This window comes from Mobula birostris, chromosome 3 (genome assembly GCF_030028105.1).
Source record: "Mobula birostris isolate sMobBir1 chromosome 3, sMobBir1.hap1, whole genome shotgun sequence".
Taxonomy (NCBI): Eukaryota; Metazoa; Chordata; class Chondrichthyes; order Myliobatiformes; family Myliobatidae; genus Mobula; species Mobula birostris.
This window is the reverse complement of record NC_092372.1, coordinates 229,342,654-229,365,041: the sequence shown is the minus strand read 5'-3', so window position 1 is coordinate 229,365,041 and position 22,388 is coordinate 229,342,654. Positions and strand designations below refer to the sequence as shown.

Below are 22,388 nucleotides of genomic sequence, written 5' to 3'. Positions count from 1 at the left end.
TTGGATGTGATTCTGGTGTCTTGGGGTTACACAACTTTGCTCCTGGGACAGAGGTAATGCTAGGGTTGGAGGGTTTGTGCTGCCGTCAGAGGTTACACGGGGGTCAAGAGGTTATCTGGACTTGTACCAGGGTCAGGGATTACGTAAGGATCGATCTCAGCAACCGGGTCACAGCACTAAGGCCTCTCGTTCCTCCCTCAGCCCTGCAGACTCTTCCACAGACAAGCCAACAGTGGCATGGCTGAGCAGCGAGGCGGCCGCCCGTTACAGCCAGGCCTGCGGCGAACGGCCACGTCTCTCCCTCAGCTGTGGTGGAGCCCTCCTCTCCCCCAGTGACCCGCTCACACAGCTCCTACAGGACAACGAGGAGGTGAGCGGAGGGGACAGAGGGGAGAGGGTGAGGGGACAGAGGGAAGAGTCGACATGGGAGGCGCAGGAGAGATGACATGGAGGAACGGAGGGGAGACAACATGGGATGGAGAGGAAATGGACTGGGGGGACAGAGTGGAGACAGGCTGGGGGGACTGAGGGGAGACGGGCTAGGGGTGTGTAGGGGAGACAGGCTGGGGGGACGTAGGGGAGACGGGCTGAGGGGACATAGGGGAGACGGAGGGGAGACTGGTTGGGGAAATGGAGGGGAGCCGAGGTGTGGGGATGGAAGAAAGAGGGCCTGGGGGAACAGAGGGAAGATAACATTGGGGTATTGGGTGGGGTGAATGGGAGAGGGGAGGAAAGGATTGGGTTTAGTGATAAGTGGGGTTGAAGGGAGTCCTTGGGTGGGGGTGGCAAAAAGGGGTTGGGGAAGTAGTGGTGTTGAGTTTTGGATAGGGCTTGGGGTGGGGGGAAAGGGAAGTAATGGCTGACCACATTGTACCCTCAGCTGGGGGACAACTCCATTACTGACCCTGGTGTCCGTTACTGTCCCATCCATTGCCTGTGGAGCGTAGGAGTACAGTGAGGGTTCAATCCTGGCTGAGGAGGGAGTCAGTCCTCTCCCTCCCCCTCCTTCTCATCTCTGTCTCTGTCTCGTTCCGTACCCCGTAATGGGTTAAAAGAACCAGCAGAAATGGAACACGCCTGGAGTCTATTTTGCTGATAACTAACACTATTAGTAACCATGTAATACAGTCATATACAAACCAGATAAGTGGAGCAGGTTAACAGAGTTTATGCATATATAAATGTGTTTTTTTTATCCAAGTAAGTCAATGCTCAATTCTTCCCGTTGTCCTCCCAAACCTCCAAGTTAGCCAAACTTGACCAACTTAAGAGTGCCGTCCTCAAATGATAATCTGCCAACCCAGGCGAGGGTTAGGCACACGGGTAGAATCCACAGGGTTGCTCTTTCACACACCAATAATCACAGATTACATTATACCAAATATCACATAAAACCTGAAATAACACTAACATATAGTAAAAGCAGGAATGATATGATAAATACACAGCCTATATAAAGTAGAAATAATGTATGTACAGTATAGTCGGGAAGATTAAGCCAAAACCGATTTGTGGGAAAAAAAAATCGGCACGTACACACATGCGCACGTCACGCATGCGCACACAGGTGCCCGCGCAAGGTGTCATGGTCATGGTAGTCTTTCTCGGGGTAAACACATGTCCCGTATGTGACTGCTACTTTTGTCCCTTATTTGGGAGTGAGAAAGTTGGCAACCCTAACTGTAAAAGACATGCTGAGGTGAGATTAACACTACTTGAACACCCCCCCCCACCCCACCCCGGTCGGTGGGTCCGTGGGAAACCCTGCTCTTAATCGATCCTCAGTCCCACACTCGTGGGCACCTGAAAGTGTAGTGGTAATTTCACCACACCTTAGTGCGTCTGCGTGTCCTGTGAAACAAGCAGTTACGCTGGTTTAAATACTGTTGTGCTGAACACCAGCTGTCCATCAAGTAGCTCCTCCCTTCTCTCTCTGTAGGAACTCAGAAGCTGGCAGTGTCCTTGCAGAAATCCTAAACAAACTGTGAGCAGTCTTCACCTCTCTCTCTCTTAATAACAAGCAGTTTGTGCTGTACAGCTGCTTTCTTTCTCTCTCTCTCTCCCTCTCCCTCTCCCTCTCCCTCTCCCCCTCCCCCTCCCCCCTCCCCCCTCCCCCCTCCCCCCTCCCCCTCCCCCCCTCTCTCCCTCTCTCTCTCCCTCTCCCTCTCCCTCTCCCTCTCTAGCAGTTTGTGCTGTACAGCTTTTTCTTTCCCATGGGCAGGGTTCTTAGAGGCACAGTCCATAATGAATAAACCTTAGGATTTCGTCACAGACACTTTTTCTTTCTCTTGCTCATTCTTTCTCACTCACTCTCACCTTCTCTCTCTCACTCTCTTTCACCCTCTTTATCAGTCTCTCATTCACACTCTCTCTCTGTTTCTGTCTCTCTCTCGCACTCATTCTCCCTCTTATACTCTGTTTCTCACTCTATCTCTTAGTTTCTCTCCCTCTCGCTTTCTTTCACCCACTGTCTCTCCCACACTTTTACTGTGGGGAGGGGTTGCTGATCTCTCTTCCTGGTGGTGTAAGTGAACTCGGCTGCTGCTACCTTCCCCTGATGAGACATCTCCCCCAACAGTATCCCAAACAGTATATCTGCTTAGGAGGGAGATGACCTCAGGGGACTCCTGCACTACCTGCCTACTGCTATGCTGTGTAGTGGCCACCCATTCCCTTTCTGCCTGTGTAGCCTTTACCTGCGGTGTGGCCAACTCATTGAACGTGCTATTCACGACTTTCTCAGCATCGCGGATGCTCCAGTATGAATCCAATCGCAGCTCCAGCCGCTCAATGAGCTCTGCCAGAAGCTGCAGCTGGACACATTTCCTGCACACATAGTCGTCAGGGACACTGGAAGTATCCCTGATTTCCCACATGCTGCAGGAGGAGCAAACCACGGGGCTGATCTCAGCTGTCATGATCCACCCCAATACGCTACAGCCTCGCCGCCTTCCTTGCTTCAGATAAAATACCGCTGCAGACCGTTCTCCTTTTAAAGGAACTTACCCGGCCTTACCTCACTTGGAGTGAAGCTCGTCCTCAACCTCTGCTCACCGAAGCCTCTCGAGACAAAGCCTTCCTACTCTGTCTCCCTCTACTCCCTCGCCCGCTCTGCCAAACTGCTCTCTTTTAAATACTCCCGCTGCCTCATGGACCGACTTACACGCGCTTGCGCAGTCCTGTCCCGATCAACCGCCGAGAAAATTGGCCGACTTCCACAAACTGCTCTCCTTTAAATACTCCCGCTGTGTCACGGACTGATGTACATGCAAGGGGGAGGGATTCAAATTCCTGGGGCATTGGAACCAGTTCTGGAGGAGGTGGGACAGGTACAAACAGGACGATCTGCACCTGGGCTGGACTAGAACCAATGTCCAAGGGGGAGCGTTTGCTACTGTTGTTCAGGAGGATTTAAATTAATGTGGCAGGGGGATGGGAACAAGTGCAGAGAGACAGAGGGGTGTAAAATGAGGGTAGAAGCAAAAAGTAGTAAGGTAAAAAGTAAAAGTGGCAGGCCGGCAAATCCAGGGCAAAAATCAAAAAGGGCCACTTTTCAACATAATTGTATAAGGGCGAAGAATGTTGTAAAAGCAAGCCTGAAGGCTTTGTGTGTCAATGCAAGGAGCATTCGTAACAAGGTGGATGAATTGAATGTGCAGATAGTTATTAATGAATATGATATTGTTGGGATCACAGAGACATGGCTCCAAGGTGACCAAGGATGGGAGATCAACATCCAGGGATATTCAATATTCAGGAGGGATAGACATGAAAGAAAAGGAGGTGGGGTGGCATTGCTGGTTAGAGAGGAGATTAACGCAATAGAAAGGAAGGACATTAGCCGGGAGGATGTGGAATCGATATGGGTAGAGCTGCATAACACTGAGGGGCAGAAAACGCTGGTGGGAGTTGTGTACAGGCCACCTAACAGTAGTAGTGAGGTGGGGGATGGCATTAAACAGGAAATTAGAAATGCGTGCAATAAAGGAACAGTAGTTATAATGGGTGACTTCAATCTACATATAGATTGGGTGAACCAAATTGATAAGGGTGCTGAGGAAGAGGATTTCTTGGAATGTATGCGGGATAGTTTCTGAACCAACATGTTGAGGAACCAACTAGAGAGCAGGCCATTCTAGACTGGGTATTGAGCAATGAGGAAGGGTTAGTTAGCAATCTTGTCGTGTGAAGCCCCTTGGGTAAGGGTGACCATAATATGGTGGAATTCTTCATTAAGATGGAGAGTGGCATAGTTAATTCAGAAACAAAGGTTCTGAACTTAAAGAAGGGTAACTTTGAAGGTATGAGACGTGAATTAGCTAAGATAGACTGGCAAATGATACTTAAAGGGTTGACGGTGGATATGCAATGGCAAGCATTTAAAGATCGCATGGATGAACTACAACAATTGTTCATACCAGTTTGGCAAAAGAATAAATCAAGGAAGGTAGTGCACCCGTGGCTGACAAGGGAAATTAGGGATAGTATCAATTCCAAAGAAGAAACATACAAATTAGCCAGAAAAAGCGGCACACCTGAGGACTGGGAGAAATTCAGAGTCCAGCAGAGGAGGACAAAGGGCTTAATTAGGAAAGGGAAAAAAGACTATGAGAGAAAGCTGGCAGGGAACATAAAAACTGACTGTAAAAGCTTTTATATATATGTGAAAAGAAAAAGATTGGTTAAGACAAATGTAGGTCCCTTACAGTCAGAAACAGGTGAATTGATCATGGGGAATGAGGACATGGCAGACCAGTTGAATAACTACTTTGGTTCTGTCTTTACTAAGGAGGACATAAATAATCTTCCGAAAATAGTAGGGGACCGAGGGTCTAGTGAGATGGAGGAACTAAGGGAAATACATGTTAGTAGGGAAGTGGTGTTAGGTAAATTGAAGGGATTAAAGGCAGATAAATCCCCAGGGCCAGATGGTCTGCATCCCAGAGTGCTTAAGGAAGTAGCCCAAGAAATAGTGGATGCATTAGTGATAATTTTTCAAAACTCTTTAGATTCTGGACTAGTTCCTGAGGATTGGAGGGTGGCTAATGTAGCCCTGCTTTTTAAAAAAGGAGGGAGAGAGAAACCAGGGAATTATAGACCGGTTAGCCTGACATTGGTGGTGGGGAAAATGCTAGAGTCAGTTATCAAAGATGTGATAACAGCACATTTGGAAAGTGGTGAAATCATCGGACAAAGTCAGCATGGATTTGTGAAAGGAAAATCATGTCTGACGAATCTCATAGAATTTTTTGAGGATGTAGCTAGTAGAGTGGATAGGGGAGAACCAGTGGATGTGGTATATTTGGATTTTTAAAAGGCTTTTGACAAGGTCCCACACAGGAGATTAGTGTGCAAACTTAAAGCACACAGTATTGGGGGTATGGTATTGATGTGGATAGAGAATTGGTTAGCAGACAGGAAGCAAGGAGTGGGAATAAAGGGGACCTTTTCAGAATGGCAGGCAGTGACTAGTGGGGTACCGCAAGGCTCAGTGCTGGGACCCCAGTTGCTTACAATATATATTAATGACTTGGATGAGGGAATTAAATGCAGCATCTCCAAGTTTGCAGATAACACGAAGCTGGGCGGCAGTGTTAGCTGTGAGGAGGATGCTAAAAGGATGCAGGGTGACTTGGATAAGTTAGGTGAGTGGGCAAATTCATGGCAGATGCAATTTAATGTGGATAAATGTGAGGTTATCCACTTTGGTGGCAAAAACAGGAAAACAGATTATTATCTGAATGGTGGCCGATTAGGAAAAGGGGAGGTGCAACAAGACCTGGGTGTCATTGTACACCAGTCATTGAAAGTGGGCATGCAGGTACAGCAGGCGGTGAAAAAGGCGAATGGTATGCTGGCATTCATAGCAAGAGGATTCGAGTACAGGAGCAGGGAGGTACTACTGCAGTTGTACAAAGCATTGATGAGACCACACCTGGAGTATTGTGTGCAGTTTTGGTCCCCTAACCTGAGGAAAGACATCCTTGCCATAGAGGGAGTACAAAGAAGGTTCACCAGATTGATTCCTGGGATGGCAGGACTTTCATATGATGAAAGACTGGATGAACTAGGCTTATACTCTCTGGAATTTAGAAGATTGAGGGGGGATCTGATTGAAACGTATAAAATTCTAAAGGGATTGGACAGGCGAGATACAGGAAGATTGTTCCCGATGTTGGGGAAGTCCAGAACGAGGGGTCACAGTTTGAGGATAAAGGGGAAGCCTTTTAGGACCGAGATGAGGAAAAACTTCTTCACACAGAGAGTGATGAATCTGTGGAATTCTCTGCCACAGGAAACAGTTGAGGCTATTTCATTGGCTATATTTAAGAGGGAGTTAGATACGGCCCTTGTGGCTACGGGGGTCAGGGGGTATGGAGAGAAGGCTGGGGTGGGGTTCTGAGTTGGATGATCAGCCATGATGGTACTGAATGGCGGTGCAGGCTCGAGGGGCCGAATGGCCTACTCCTGCACCTATTTTCTATGTTTCTATGTGGCGAGGGGTTGCTGATCTCTCTCTGGGCGTCAGGATGCAATCAGGAGGTGTGAATATTTTACAGGTGGAGGCTGAAGTTCAATCCTGGGACATTCCTCCCATCTCCATCCGTTACAAGAATGCCTGCCACAGCCTGGGACTGGGTAAGGTCATTGGACAAGTCACCGGCAACAAAACATGCACTCACCACTCTCCACTGCAGGTCACCTACATCCTCACTCCCTCAATTTCTCCTCAGTCTGACCTTCCATCTCCCTCAACTCCTCCTCGGTCCACACCTTCCATCTCCCTCAGACTCACCTCTGTCAAGCCCCTCCATCTCCCTCAAACCCTCCTGTTCAGCACCTCCATCTCCCTCAAACCCTCCAGTTCAGCACCTCCATCTCCCTCAAACCCTCCTGTTCAGCACCTCCATCTCCCTCAAACCCTCCTGTTCAGCACCTCCATCTCCCTCAAACCCTCCAGTTCAGCACCTCTATCCAGCCCCTCCACCTCGCTCAACCCCTCCTCTGTCCAGCTGCTCCATCTTTCTCAACTCCACCTCTTCGAGCCCCTCCATCTCCCTCAAACCCTCCTGTCCAGCCATCTGTTTCCCTCAACTCCTCCTCCCTCCATCAACACCTCCTCTGTCCAGCCCCCGATCTACCTCAAATCTTTCTCGTTTCCAGACCCTCCATCTCCCCCAACTTCTCCTCTGTCCTCTCCATCTTCTCTAAAAGCTCTTCTGTCCAGCCCCCCATCTCCCTCAACCCTTCCTCTGTCCTGCTCCTCCATTTCTTCAAATCATGGTCTGTCTATGCGTTCTTTCTCCCTCAACCTCTGCTGTGTCCAGCCCCTGAACTCTGTTGGTATATGTCATGAAATATGTTTATTTTGCAGCCGCCACATTACATTGCAATACATGAGAAAAAACTGTAGATTACAATCAGAAATATATAGAAACTTAAATGAGCAAAGAGAGAGCAAAAGTAAAAGTGATGTCGTGTCAATGTCCATTCAGAAATCTGGTGCTGGAGGGGAAGAAGCTGTTCCTGACACGTTGAGTGTGTGTCTTCAGGCTCCTGTACCTCCTCCCTGATGGTAGCAATGAGAAGAGGGCCTGTTCTGGGTGATGGGGGTCTCCACGCATGGGAGCATCTATGAAATTGAATAAACAGTTGACGTTTGGGCTGAGACCCTTCATTGTCCATTCCTCTCCATAGATGCTGCCTGACCTACTGAGTTCCTCCAGCATTATCCGTGTGTTACCTGCACCCAGAACATAGCCCTCCATAATCCTCTCATCCAAATTTCTCTTAACTCTGTGGCTTTCCTCCAGTAGGTTAATTGTCCTCTGATGAGGCGAGGGTTGTGAGGGAGCTGCTGGATGGTGCAGCTGAAAGGGCCAGGAGAATCAGGCTTGCATCCTTTGACTGTGAATGTGAACAATGCATTTTCTGTCACACTGCCCTCCGCTCTCTCCACACCAATCCCAACATCACCATCAAACCCGCGGACAAAGGGAGCTGTTGTAGTGTGACGCACTACCCTCCACACCAATCCCAGGGTGCTGTTGCGGTGTGTCACACTACCCTCCTCTCTCTTCACACCTGTTGGTCCTGGCATTAATGCTGCAGTACCGTTTGCCAGACAGAAACAGCTGAAACTGTTTATGGTTGGGGTGACTGGTGTCCCCAGTGATCTTCCAGGCCTTCTTTACACACCTGCTGTGTAAATGTCCTCATGCCCTCGATCTTCTCAGTAACTTTCAGTTCCCTGGCTCTGAGTGCTTCATCTTCACCGAGGGTGTTCAGTCCCTCTACACTCCTATCCCCCTCAATGCTGTCCACTTTGTTCTGGACAGAAGAGCAACCATCCCCCTCCACCACCACCCTCGTCTGACTGGCGGAACTGGTCCTCAACGAATGTTCCTTCAGCTCCTGCCGCTTTCTCCAAACCCGAGGGGTAGCATGGGCCCCACCTCTGCCTGCCTCCCTGTCAGCTATATAGAACAGTCCATGTTCGAAGCCTTACTCGGTTAAGCTCCCCAACTCTTCCTCCTCTTCATTGACAACTGCATTGGTGCTGCTTCCTGCACCCATGCTGAGCTCATCAACTTCATCTTCATTGCCTCCATCTTCCATCTTGCCTTTAAATTTACTTGGTCCGTCTCTGACATCTCCTTCCCTGTTCTCAATCTCGACAATACCGCTGCCCACCCTCTCCTACGAAAGTGCTATTCCCTTCTCTCAATTTCTTTGTCTCTGCCTCATTCCTTCTCATGATGTGGCTTTCCTTTCCACAGTATCAGAGGTGTCCCTCCTTCTTTAAAGCACAAGGCTCTCCTCACTCCGCAGTTGATGCTGCCCTCACTCACACCTCCTCCATTTTCTGTACACCAACACTCACCCCCACCTTCGTGCTGTCGTAATAGTGATGGATCCTTCATGTCCTTATGTACCACCCAGTCGCCTCCACATCCAACACGTCCTCCATGACTTTTGCCATCTCCAAAGGGATCCTACCACCAAACATATCCTTCCCTCCACCCCCCTCCCCAAACACTTCACTTTCTTCAGATATCGCTTCTTCCACAATTCCCTGATCATTCATCCCTCCTGGCACCTAAACCTGCAAGTGGCTCCAAGTGCCCTCCTCCCTCCCCTCCATTCAGGGCCCACACAGTCCTTGCAGGTGAGGCGGTCTGCTGGGGTCGCCTGTACATTGGTGAGACCTGTTGTAAATTGGGGGGCTGCTTCATCGAGCTCCTCTGCATCATCAGCCTCAAGCAGGACTTCCTGGTGGGCAAACATTTTAATTCAGGTTCCATTCCCGCTCTGACGTGTCGATACTTGGCCTCCTCTTGTGCCAAGATGAAGCCACCCTCAGGGTGGAGGAGTAACATCTGGGTGGCCTCCAGCCTGAAGGCATGAACCTCAGTTTCTCCTTTGGGTAAACTGATTTCACCTCCCCCCTCCCCTCTATTCCCCACGCTGATTCTTTACTTCTCACCTGCCCATTACTTCCCCCGGGGTCCCTGCTTCCTCCCGTTTCCCCTATTGTCCACTCTCCTGTCTTTCTTCTCCAGCCCTTGACCGTTCCCACCCAGCTGGCTTCACCTATCACCTTCCAGCCAGCCTCTTTCTTGTTCCCCCCCCCCACTGTTTAATTCAGCTTCCTCCCTCCTTCCCTCTCAGTCCTGGCGAAGGGTCTCGGCCCGAAACGTTGACTCTTTACTCCTTCCCATTGTCGCTGCCTGACCTGCTGTGTGTTGCTTTGGATTTCCAGCTCTGCAGATTTTCTTGTTTGGATGTGAACTTGGTGAATAAATGTTTCCATGCTCATGTGATACACTAAGTAGTCTTTGTTATCTCTGTCTTTTAATATGTGGGCACTCCCACAGCTGAGGACCCATCGATCACGAAGATCTTACAACTCCAGGAGGAGCAGCCCACATTGGACCTGTGCGGCCTGTCGCTGGGCGCTGAGCGCCTGACGCCTGTCCTGCGCGCCCTCCGGCGACACACCGCCACCCGCCAGCTCCGGCTCTCCGGCAACCGCATCACCGACTCCACCGCCGAGGAGCTGCTGGGCAGCCTGCTCACCATGCCCAACCTCATCCTGCTTGACATCTCCTCCAATCAGATCACAGCCCTGGGACTGAGGAAGCTTGGCGAGGGAGCTCAGCGACCTGGTGAACCACCCTTCCAGGTGAGTGGCTGCTGGGTCCTCACTGCCACCACATCGTCCCAGGGGTTGGTGGGAGATAGGACCCAGGAGAGGACATTGAACCTCGGGTGTAGGAGGGGAGATGGACCCAGGGAGGGACATTGAACCTCGGGTGTAGGAGGGGAGATAGGACCCAGGGGAGAACATTGAACCTCGGGTGTAGGAGGGGAGATAGGACCCAGGGGAGGACATTGAACCTCAGGTGTAGGAGGGGAGATGGACCCTGGGGAGGAACCTCAGGGAAAGGAGGGGAGATAGAACCCAGGGGGAGACGCTGAATCACAGGGGAGAAGGAGGGGAGATTGGACCCAGGCACTGCTGAACCTGGGTTGCAGTGGAAAATGATGAACCCTGGGATAAAGGAGGGCAGGTAGGACCCAGGGGGAGACACTGAACTCCAGGGTGTAGGAGGGGAGAAGACCCAGGGGGAGACACTGAACCCCAAGCTGTGGTGGGGAGGAACAGGACCCGGAGGGGGAGTGAAGCTAAACCCCAGGATATACAGGACAAGACACTGAATCCCAGGTCATGAGGAGAGGGGAGTGGGACAGGACGCAGGGGGCAAGGCTGAACCCAAGATGTAGGAGAGAAGACAGGACATGGGGGAGGGGGGGAGAGACACTGAACCTGGGGGAATAGGAGGGTCATCAGGACCCAGGGGAGGTCACTGATCCCCTGGGTGTGAAGGGGAGTAAGACCCAGGGGAGGACACTGATCCCCGGGAATGGAGGATAGGAGACAGGACCCAGGGGAGGACACTGAACCCCAGATCGTAGGAAGGGAGACAGGACCCAGCTGGCATACCCTGACCCACAGTGAAGAACTGATGGGGTACAGTGTATTTGAAGCCATGGGGGTCGGGCTGGTTTGGATCAAGTTTTGTTCAGTAAGAAAGGATGATCTGGGTGTTGAGAGTCCTATCAGGATCCTGATCAAAGCAACAGTGGCTGCCCATCAAAGACTATATAGTGGATTCTGGTTAATTGGGACAGATCGGGACCAGAACATTTTGGCCCAATTACGCAGCTGCCCCAATTAGCTAGTGTTTCATGGAAATAGTTAAAAAGGTGTAAACTGAGTAACAAATTATATACTTAACTGAAATACAGGTCTAATTAGAATTCAGTACTATAAAACTGTGTAATAGTTATCGACAGAGGAATTTATCCAGTATATACAGCTGTGTTCTTTTGCTTGACTGTAAATGAACAAACTCAGCACTGACACGTAGTGCAGATAATGGTCTGCCTTCATATAATGCTTTCGATGCTTGTATCCTCCAAATCTTCATTTTCATTGTAACATTCAAGATCATTGTTGATACCTTCAAATTCTTCATAGTTTCTAACTTGTTGAAGTTGTGAAATTGTTTCGTTTTCGCTTCCAGCCATTCTATCTCCAAGCTTGAAACCACTGTGAGCAAAACGGTTCTGAATTGTCCTACTGCTTATTTCTCACCAACTATCAGTGACAAAAATCACTGCTTTTTGAACACAAGCACACACAAGTGACGGTATTTAAAAACTCTTTGCGCTAAGGTATAGGCTAACGGCCATGCAAGTGCAGGCAACTGAAGCTAGTTAGAAACTGTTTGACAACAGTCTACAATTAAGCAGTGTGGTGTCCCAAATAAATGCAGTCTAGTTTCTGGATTAGATTTTGTTCTTTAAGAGTTGTCCTAAATAAGCAGCTGTCCTGATTAACCATTGGCCCAGTTAACCGGAATCCAGTGTATGTCCAGGCAAGGTCACGGCACCCAACGCAGTCCCAGCGGTGGTGACAGAGAAGGGCCAGGTCAGTGAGATCAGGGTAATGTGTGCAGTGTTCTGGTGTGGAGGGGCGATGGGTCTCTTCGGGGACATGAGATGGGCAAGTCATTTAGACTGAAGATGCTAGGGTGTGAGGCAACACACAAACTGTGCGAGGAACTCAGCAGGTCAGGCAGCATGTGTGGAGGGAAATGTGCTCGATATCCAGTGTCGAGAGTAGACAGGTAGAAACAGACAGTCTATTGCCCCAGCCAGGTGCCTATGGAGGAGGGGTATGGTAGCCCAGCAACATGGGTTCAGTTTTCCTGTCTGCAAGGAGTTTGTACTTTCTCCCAGTGACTCTGTAGGTTTCCTCTGGGCTCTCTGGTTTCCTCTCACATCCAGAAGGCATACGGGTTTGACGGTAAATTGGTCATGTGGGCATGATTGGGCAGTACGGCCTAGCTGAGATGGAAGGGCCTGTTACCGTTCCGGATCTCCAAATAAACGACTGTAAGGATCTGACCCTGGCAAGAGAGGACAGTGCTGGAGCCCTGACAAAGATCTTTGTGTCCCCTCTTGCTATAAGAGAAGAATCAGGCCATTCAGCCAATCACGTCTAATCTGCCATTCAATCATGGCTGCTTTGTTCTTCCTCTCAACCCCATTCTCCTGCCTTCTCCCTGTAACCCCTAATTCTCTGAACAACCAAGAGCCTATGAATTCCTGCCTTAAATATACCCAATTTGGCCTCCAGAGCTGAAAGATGCAACAATTTCTACAGATTCTCCACCCTCGGGCTAAAGAAATTCTTCTTCATCTCTGTTCCAAACGGACGCCCGTCTATCCTGAAGCCCAGCTCCACAGCCACTTTATCAAGGCCTTTCAACATCTGGTAGGTTTCAGTGAGATCCTCCCTCATTTTTCTGAACTCCTGTGAATAGAGGCCCAGAGCCGTCAAACATTCTTCATATGATAACATTTTCAATCCCAGCATCATTCTCATGAATCTCCTCTGGAGCCTCCCCAATGTCAGCATAAACTTTCTTAAATAAGGGGCTCAAAACAGCTCACAATACTCCAAGTGAGCCTCGCCAGTGCTTTATGAAGCCTCAACATTGTATCCTTGCTTTTATATTCTAGTCCTCTCGAAATGAATGCTAACATTGCACCTGCCTTCCTCGCCACAGACTCAACCTGCAAGTTAGCTATGGACTCCTGCAGTGGGTCTCCCAAGTCCTTTTGCAACTCTGATTTCTGAAGTTTATCCCAATTAAAAATAGTCTATACCTTTATTCTTCCCATCGATGTACATAACCTCACAGTTCCCTACACTGTACTCCACCTGCCATTTCTTGGCCCAATCTCCCAACCAGTCCAGGTCTTTCTGCAGACTCGACTCTGTCTCTTCAGCCCTCCACCTGTCATGGTGTTATCTGAGAGCTTGGTCACAAAACGGTCAGATCCTTCATCTCCATCATAATGCCACTGGTGAGGTCCCAGTCAAGTAGGACAGGAGTAAATGTAATTCAGGAACTGAAAGGCTGGCGAATGTCATATCAGTGGGAGAGAGTTATCGGGGAGGCTGCTCATAGACTTATTAGGGATAGTTAGTGTGGCTTTTTGTTGGACAGGTCATGTCTGATAAAGCTGATTGAGTTTTTTGACAAAGATTGTCAAAGATTTGACAAAGCAGTTGATGTTGTACATGGAAGTGCAGTTAAGAGTCAAGGAGCATTACAACACAAAAGCAGACCCTTCAGCCTATCTAGTCTGTGCCAAACTCTTCCTCTGCCTCGTCCCATCGACTGCAATCGGACCACAGCCCTCCCATCCATGTACCTATCCAAACTTCTCTTAACCCTAATCCACCACTTCCTCTGGCAGTTCGTTCCCCTGAGTGACTGAACTTCCCACTCATGTTCCCCTTAAATATTTCATCTTTCATCCTGAACCTTATGGTAAGCCTGTGAAGAAATAAGAATGGGTAGTTTTAGGGTCGGGGTAAACTCGTGCAGAAAGCTGTAAACTCAGCCAGCTCCATCATGGGCATCTTCAAAAGGGTGCCTCAGAAAGGCAGCATCCATCATTAAGGACCCCCAGCACCCAGGACAGGCCCTCTTCTCATTGCTACCATCAGGGAGGAGGCACAGGAGCCTGAAGACAACACTCAATGTTTCAGGAACAGCTTCTTCCCCTCCACCATCAGATTTTTGAACGGACTATGAACCCATGAACACTACCTCATTATGTTTTTTTTTCTTTTTTTGCTCTCTTTTTGCACTAATTATTCAATTTAATTTATGTATATATATATTTCTTGTAATTTATAGTTTTATATTACTATATGGTGCATATAGTATGTTGCGACAGAACAATAAATTTCATGAGATAGCCAGTGATTCTGATTTTCATGCAGAGGGCAGGGGGCTGCAGTAAGCTGTGAGACGAGGTGGTAAAGGCAGATACATAAACATCACTTAAGATACAGGAGCTGAATGAGACCATTTGGTCCATCACGTCTGCTTTGCCATTTCATCATGGCTGATCCAATTTTCCTCTCAGCCACATTCTCCTGCCTTCCCCCCGTATCCCTTCATGCCCTGACCACTCAAGAATCTATTGATCTCTGCCTTAAATATACGGGAAAACTTGACCCTCACAGCTGCCAGTGGCAACGAATTCCACAAATTCACCACTCTCGGCCTAAAGAAATTCCCCCTCATTTCCATTCTAAAGGACGCCCCTCTATTCTGAGGTTGTGTCCTCTGGTCGTAGACTCTCCCACCACAGCAACATCCTCTCCACATCCACTCTATCAAGGCCTTTCACCCTGCAGTGACATCACCCCTCATTCTTCTGAATTCCAGCGAATACTGGCCCTGGTCCATCAGACACTCTTCATATGACAAACCGTTTAATCCTGGAATTATTTCCTTTGAACCCTCTCCAGTTTCAGCATATCCTTTCTAAGATAAGGTGCCCAAACCTGCTCACAATAGTCCAAGTGGGGCCTCACCAGTACTTTATAAAGTCTCAACATTACATCCTTGCTTTTATATTTTAGCCCTCTTAAAATTAATGCTAACATTATATTTGCCTTCCTCATCACAGACTCAACCTACAAATTAACTTTCAGGAAATCCTGCGCAAGAACTCAAAAGTCCCTTTGCACCTCAGTTTTTTGTATTTTCTCTCCATTTAGAAGACAGTCAACCCTATCATTCTTCTACCAAACTGCATGACCATACATTTCCAGACACTGTATTCCATCTGCCACTTCTTAGCCCATTCTTCTAATCTGTCTAAGCCCTTCTGTAGCCTCTCTACTTCATCAAAACTACCTGCCCCTCCACCTATCTTCATATTGGCTGCAAAGTTTGCAACAAAGCCATCAATTCCATCATCTAAATCATTGACATATAATGGTAGAATAAGTGGTCCCAACACAGATCCCTGTGGAACACCACTAGTCACCGGTAGCCAACCAGAAAATGCCCCCTTTATTCCCACTCTTTGCCTCCTGCCAATCATTCACTGCTTTATGCGTGCTAGAATCTTTCCTGTAATATTATGGGCTTGTAGCTTGTTAAGCAGCCTCATGTGTGGCACCTTGTCAAAGGCCTTCTGAAAATCCAAGTACACAACATCAACCACTTCTCCCTGTCTATCCTGTTTGCTATTTCTTCAAAGAATTCCAATAGATTTCTCAGGGAAGGTTTCTCCATGCTGGCTATAGCCTATTTTATCATGTGCCTCCAAGTATCCTGAGAATTCATCCTTAATAATCAACTCCAACATCTTCCTAACTACTGAGTTCAGAGTAAATGTCCTATAGGTTCCTTTATTCTGCCCCCTCCCTTCCTGAAGAGTGGAGTGACATTTATCATTTTCCAGTCTTCTGAAGCCCTTCAGAATCATTAGTAAGATCATTAGTAACACCTTCACAATTCCACAGCCTCCTCTTTCAGAACCCTGGGGTGTGCGCTTTCTGGTCTAGGTGACTTTTCAGTTTCCCAGGAACCTTCCCTCTACCTGTGGTAACTTCACACACTGCATGACCCCTGACACCTGGAACTTCCACCATACAATTCTTCCTCACCTATTCCATTTATTCACACTCTTTGCTTCCTATCAATCAGACAATCCTCTACCCATTTAGTATCTTTCCTGTAATACCTAGTTTAAGCAGCCTCATGTGTGGCACCTTCTCAAAGGCCTTCTGAAAATCCAAGTACACAACATCAACCGATTCTCCTTTGTCTATCCTGCTTGTTATTTCTTCAAAGAATTCTGACAGATTTGTCAGACAAGTTTTTCCTTTGAGGAAACCATGCTGACTACGATCTATTTTATCATGTGCCTCTAAGTACACTGAGACCTCATCCATAATAACTGGCTGCAACATCTTCCCAACCACTGAGGTCAGACTAACTGGCCTGTAGTTTTCTTTCTTCTGCCTCTCTCTTCTTGAAGAGTGGTGTGACATTTCGTAATGGTCAATGAACCAATTATTTGGAATCAAAAAACTTTGCCTGGTGTCTCAGGGCTGGGTGTCTCTGCACCCGCGTTAACTTCCACCCCTCGCCCCTCCACCACTGGCTCTCCTCTGCCACCTGTCCCACACCCCTCCTGCAGCACTCCATCATCGCTATTCCCAACATCCTTTGCTCCTGCCAGATTGACAAACTTGCTCTCCGCTCCACGTTGACAAATACTGTGCTGTGCAAAAGTCTTAGGCACCCTAGCTATACATACGTGCCTAAGACTTTTTCCAAGGTACTATATGTCGTGGAATTTGTTGTTTTGCAGTAGCAGTACATTGCAATACATAATAATTTTTTAAACTATAAATTACAATAAGAGGTATAAAAACTTTCTGCAGTTTACTGCTAAGGTCAGCAAATAATTATCATCATCATGTGATGTGTCCGCTGACATCATCATTATGTGCCATGTTGTATTACGTGGGCGATCGTGGCAAATCTTTCCGCAGAAGTTGTTTGCCATTGTCTTCTTCTGGGCAGTGTCTTTACAAGACGGGTGACCCCAGCCATTATCGTTACTCTTCAGAGGTTGTCTGCCTGGCATCAGTGGTTAGATAACCAGGACTTGTGATATGCAGCAGCTGCTCATACGACCATCCACCACCTGCTCCCATGGCTTCACCTGACCCTGATGGGGTGGGGGGCTCGAGGGTGATCTGCAGGCTAGCGGAGGGAAGGAATGCCTTACACCTCCTTTGGTAGAGACGCACCGCCACCCTGTCACCCAGTCAGGAAACAAACTATGTCCTATTGCTTGTGAGGGATGCTGAAAGTTCACAGCTTTGTAACAGCTTCATAGCTTATGAATTGACCTCCTTCCAGCCATACATCTTAAACATCAGTTGCAAAAACTGACTTTTAATCTGAGAAAATTACATTAAGGTTAAGGGTGTGAAGGTTATGATAGATCCAGGAAAGATGTGGTTCACCAAGATTAGGGGGCATGTGCTGCATAATACCCTGTGTGGCCTGACCAAAGTTTAAACTACGATAATGCATAAACACAACAGATTCTGCAGATGCTGGAAATCCAGAGCAACAAACATAGAATGCAGGAAGAACTCAGCAGCTCAGGCAGCACCTGTGGAAGTGAATAAACAGTCCATGCTTCAGGCCAAGACCCTTCATCAGGACTGGACTGGTCAGGGTTACCTTTCCCGCCAATCACCTCCCAGCTTCTTAATTCATCCCCTTCCCCACCCACCACCTGGCTTCTCCTATCACCACCTTCTTCATTTGGCATCTTCCCCCTTCCTTTCCAATCCTGATGAAGGGTCCCAGCCAGAAATGTCGACTGTTCATTCATTCCCATAGATGCTGCCTGACCTGCTGAATTCCTCCAGCATTTTGTGTGTGCTACAACTCAATATGGCTGCTTTACCACACTCTGCAATCCCTCTGTAACTCAATACACTGGAGAGTCCCTCCATTTACTGTGCCTTCTTACATTTGACTTTCAACATCTACACTTGTTCAGGTCAAACTGCAGCTGCCACTTCTCTGCCCAAGTTTACCACCAGTCTATATCCAGCTGAATCTTTTCACAAATGTCCTCGCTGTCCACAATTCCACAGTGTCTGCAGACGTTAGATCATCTCCCCTCTCGGGGCACAGGCCGTCGATAGCAGCTCACCAGAACTCTCTGTCCTGGGCCATTATCTTATGTTGAACCCAGGTGTAGATCAGTGAAGCCCATCACCCCTACTGGGACATAGGGGTTTGCAACGGTGAATCCAGGAATGAAGGGGAGGTGCGTTTGCCGGCTCTGGGCCTGTACTCCTTGAAATTTAGAAGAATGCCTGGAGATCTCATTGAAACCTACTGAATGAATAAAGCTGAGGCTTTATAAGGCACTGGTGAGGTCTCAACTTGAGTATTATGAACAGTTCTGGGCTCTTCATCTTAGAAAAGATGTGCTGGCATTGGAGAGGGTCCAGAGGAGGTTCACAAGGATGATTCCAGGAATGAAAGGGTTATCATTCAAGGAATGTTTGATGGCTCTGGGTCTGTACTCGCTGGAATTCAGAAGGATGAGGGGAGGATCTCATTGAAACTTTTCGAACATTGAAAGGCCTAGACAGGGTAGATGTGGAAAGGATGTTTCCCATGGTGGGAGAGTCTAGGACAAGAGGGCACAGCCTCAGGATAGAGGGGTGCCCTTTCAAAACAGAGATGTGGAGAAATTTCTTTAGCCAGAGGTTGGTGAATTTGTTAAATTTGTTGTCACATGCAGCTGTGGAGGCCAGTTCATTGGGTGTATTTAAGGCGAAGATTAATAGGTTCTTGATTGGACATGGTATCAAAGGTTACGGGGAGAAGGCCAGGAACTGGGGTTGAGGAGGAGAAAAACAAAAGGATCAGCCAGGATTGAATGGCGGAACAGACTCGATGGGCCAGATGGCCTAATTCTGCTCCCATGTCTTATCGTCTTATGGACTTGATAGGGTGGATGTGGAGAGGATATTTGCTATGGTGGGGTACAGAGTTAAGGAGGAATTTTTTTTAGCCAGAGAGTAGTAAATCTGTGGAATGCTCTACTACAGACTGCGGTGAATGCCAAGTTCACGTGTATATTTAAGGTGAAAGTTGATACTTTCCTGATCAGTCAAGGCATCAAAGCTTATGGCGAGAAAGCAGGTGTATGGGGTTGAGTGGGATCTGGGATCAACCATTATGGAATGGTGGAGCAGACTTGAAGGGCTGAATGGCCTAATTTTGGACCTGGGTCCTGTAGTCTTATGGACATTGGCCAATAACAGGAGCTCACCAGAGTTTCCTGTCCTGGGCCAGTCTTCCAGTCTTTCAAGGTGTAGCCCATCGAAGATCCTTCCTGTCCCAGGGATGAGGACTCTGGAGGTTCAGCTGGTGTTTCTGTACCTCTGGGTTTTTACGGGATGGGGTTGCTACCCCCCATGTCCAGCCCTCCTCCTTGGGATGGTCCATGGTGGGGTGAGACTTCAGTTTCAAAGTTAGCTTCACTGTATTTGTCACATGAGCATTCAACCATGCAGCAAAATGTGTTGTTGTGCCAACGGCCAACACAGTCTGAGGGTGTGCTGGGGGCAGCCCAGCGCCAACATAGCATGCCCACGACCTGCTAACCCCAGAGTACCCGGAGCATCACGGGGGGAGGGGGGGGCGTACAAACTCCTTGCAGACAGCAGCGAGAACTGAACCCTGGCTGATGACGCTCGCTAGCCGTGACTGCCCTCACTGGTGACCTCACTGACGTATTCCTCCCTTTCCATCCATTCCAGAGTCTGCAGGAGTTGGACCTGAGCCTCAACCCCCTGGGGGAAGGCAGCTCACAGCCGCTGGCTTTGCTGATCGCTGCCTGCCCCGTCCTCAGCACACTCAGACTCCGGGGCTGCTGTCTCACTGCCCGCTTCCTGCAGGACACGGGGCTGAACGGGGCTCTCAGGGGTAAGTGCCCCCACCACCCAGCCACTGGCTGCAGCTGGGACTGCAGGTCTACCAGCTCCTTCTCAAGCCGATCGATCCCACATGGGTCACAACACTCAACCTCAGACACAACGTGGGTCACAACACTCAGCTTCATGGTGCATTTTACTGAGACCCCTCACCAGAGCCCCTGGATGAAGGATCGGAGCTCTCCTTCGAGCCCTCTCCTCCCTTCACCCTGTGACCCTCTCCAGGGACTCCAGGAGCCTCTTGAACTGACGCCGATCCTCACGGGTCACCTCAGCTCCCCTCCCCTTCGATTGGAGGATCACGCGGATCGACTGGACGACCCCTCCCAGACCCGACCAGCGATCAGTGGCCAACTGGGCTTGAAAGGTTTCTTTCAGTAATCCCACATGAACTGTGGGATCTCCTCCAGAGAGACAGGCTGTGACTCGGTGCTGGGGTCGAGGAATTCACCCATCTCGGCTTCAAAAATGTCCCCCTCTTCCCCCTCACTGGGTCCAACGCTCTCATCCCCCTCCAGGTAGTCGTCATCTACACCTGATGTGACCACCTCACTCCTCACCCTCACTGTAGACCCCATCCCTCCCTCCTCACCCTCACTGTAGACCCCATCCCTCCCTCCTCACCCTCACTGTAGACCCCATCCCTCCCTCCTCACCCTCACTGTAGACCCCATCCCTCCCTCTTCACCCTCACTGTAGACCCCATCCCTCCCTCTTCACCCTCACTGTAGACCCCATCCCTCCTCACCCTCACTGTAGACCCCATCCCTCCCTCCTCACCCTCACTGTAGACCCCATCCCTCACTCCTCACCCTCACTGTAGACCTCATCTCTCACCCCTCACCCTCACTGTAGACCTCATCCTTCCCTCCTCACCCTCACTGTAGACCCCATCCCTCACTCCTCACCCGCACTGTAGACCCCATCCCTCCCTCCTCACCCTCACTGTAGACCCCATCCCTCCCTCTTCACCCTCACTGTAGACCCCATCCCTCCCTCCTCACCCTCACTGTAGACCCCATCCCTCACTCCTCACCCTCACTGTAGACCCCATCCCTCATTCCTCACCCTCACTGTAGACCCCATCCCTCACCCCTCACCCTCACTGTAGACCCCATCCCTCCCTCCTCACCCTCACTGTAGACCCCATCCCTCACTCCTCACCCTCACTGTAGACCCCGCCCCTCCCTCTTCACCCTCACTGTAGACCCCGCCCCTCACTCCTCACTCTCACTGTAGACCCCGTCCCTCACCCCTCACCCTCACTGTAGACCCCATCCCTCACCCCTCACCCTCACTGTAGACCCCGTCCCTCACCCCTCACCCTCGCTGTAGACCCCGTCCCTCCCTCCTCACCCTCGCTATAGACCCCGTCCCTCCCTCCTCACCCTCACTGTAGACCCCATCCCTCACCCCTCACCCTCACTGTAGACCCCATCCCTCACCCCTCACCCTCACTGTAGACCCCATCCCTCACTCCTCACCCTCACTGTAGACCCCATCCCTCACTCCTCACTGTAGACCCCATCCCTCACTCCTCACCCTCACTGTAGACCCCATCCCTCACCCCTCACCCTCGCTGTAGACCCCGTCCCTCCCTCCTCATCCTCACTGTAGACCCCGTCCCTCACCCCTCACCCTCACTGTAGACCCCATCTCTCACCCCTCACCCTCACTGTAGACCCCATCCCTCACCCCTCACCCTCGCTGTAGACCCCATCCCTCACCCCTCACCCTCAGTGTAGACCCCATCCCTCACCCCTCACCCTCGCTGTAGACCCCGTCCCTCCCTCCTCACCCTCGCTGTAGACCCCGTCCCTCCCTCCTCACCCTCACTGTAGACCCCGTCCCTCACCCCTCACCCTCACTGTAGACCCCGTCCCTCACCCCTCACCCTCAGTGTAGACCCCATCCCTCACCCCTCACCCTCGCTGTAGACCCCGTCCCTCCCTCCTCACCCTCGCTGTAGACCCCGTCCCTCCCTCCTCACCCTCGCTGTAGACCCCGTCCCTCACCCCTCACCCTCACTGTAGACCCCATCCCTCACTCCTCACCCTCACTGTAGACCCCATCCCTCACTCCTCACCCTCACTGTAGACCCCATCTCTCACCCCTCACCCTCACTGTAGACCCCATCCCTCCCTCCTCACCCTCACTGTTGACCCCATCCCTCACTCCTCACCCTCACTGTAGACCCCATCCCTCACTCCTCACCCTCACTGTAGACTCCATCCCTCACCCCTCACCCTCACTGTAGACCCCATCCCTCACTCCTCATCCTCACTGTAGACCTCATCCTTCACCCCTCACCCTCACTGTAGACTCCATCCCTCGCCCCTCAACCTCACTGTAGACCCCATCCCTCACTCCTCACCCTCACTGTAGACCCCATCCCTCACTCCTCACTGTAGACCCCATCCCTCACTCCTCACCCTCACTGTAGACCCCATCCCTCACC

At 49.9% G+C, this 22,388-nt stretch overlaps 1 protein-coding gene across 3 annotated transcripts in view; it reads left to right on the top strand.

The window, feature by feature from the left end:
• The window catches only part of LOC140195635 (tonsoku-like protein), a 158,328-nt gene that overhangs the window by 114,079 nt on the left and 21,861 nt on the right, over window positions 1-22,388 (top strand). For all 3 annotated transcript variants that reach the window (XM_072254311.1, XM_072254310.1, XM_072254312.1), the window contains 4 exons: window positions 202-370; window positions 6,561-6,639; window positions 9,879-10,186; window positions 19,757-19,922. In XM_072254311.1, coding sequence (XP_072110412.1) covers window positions 202-370; window positions 6,561-6,639; window positions 9,879-10,186; window positions 19,757-19,922 — 722 coding nt within the window. The remainder of the gene's footprint in view (window positions 1-201; window positions 371-6,560; window positions 6,640-9,878; window positions 10,187-19,756; window positions 19,923-22,388) is intronic.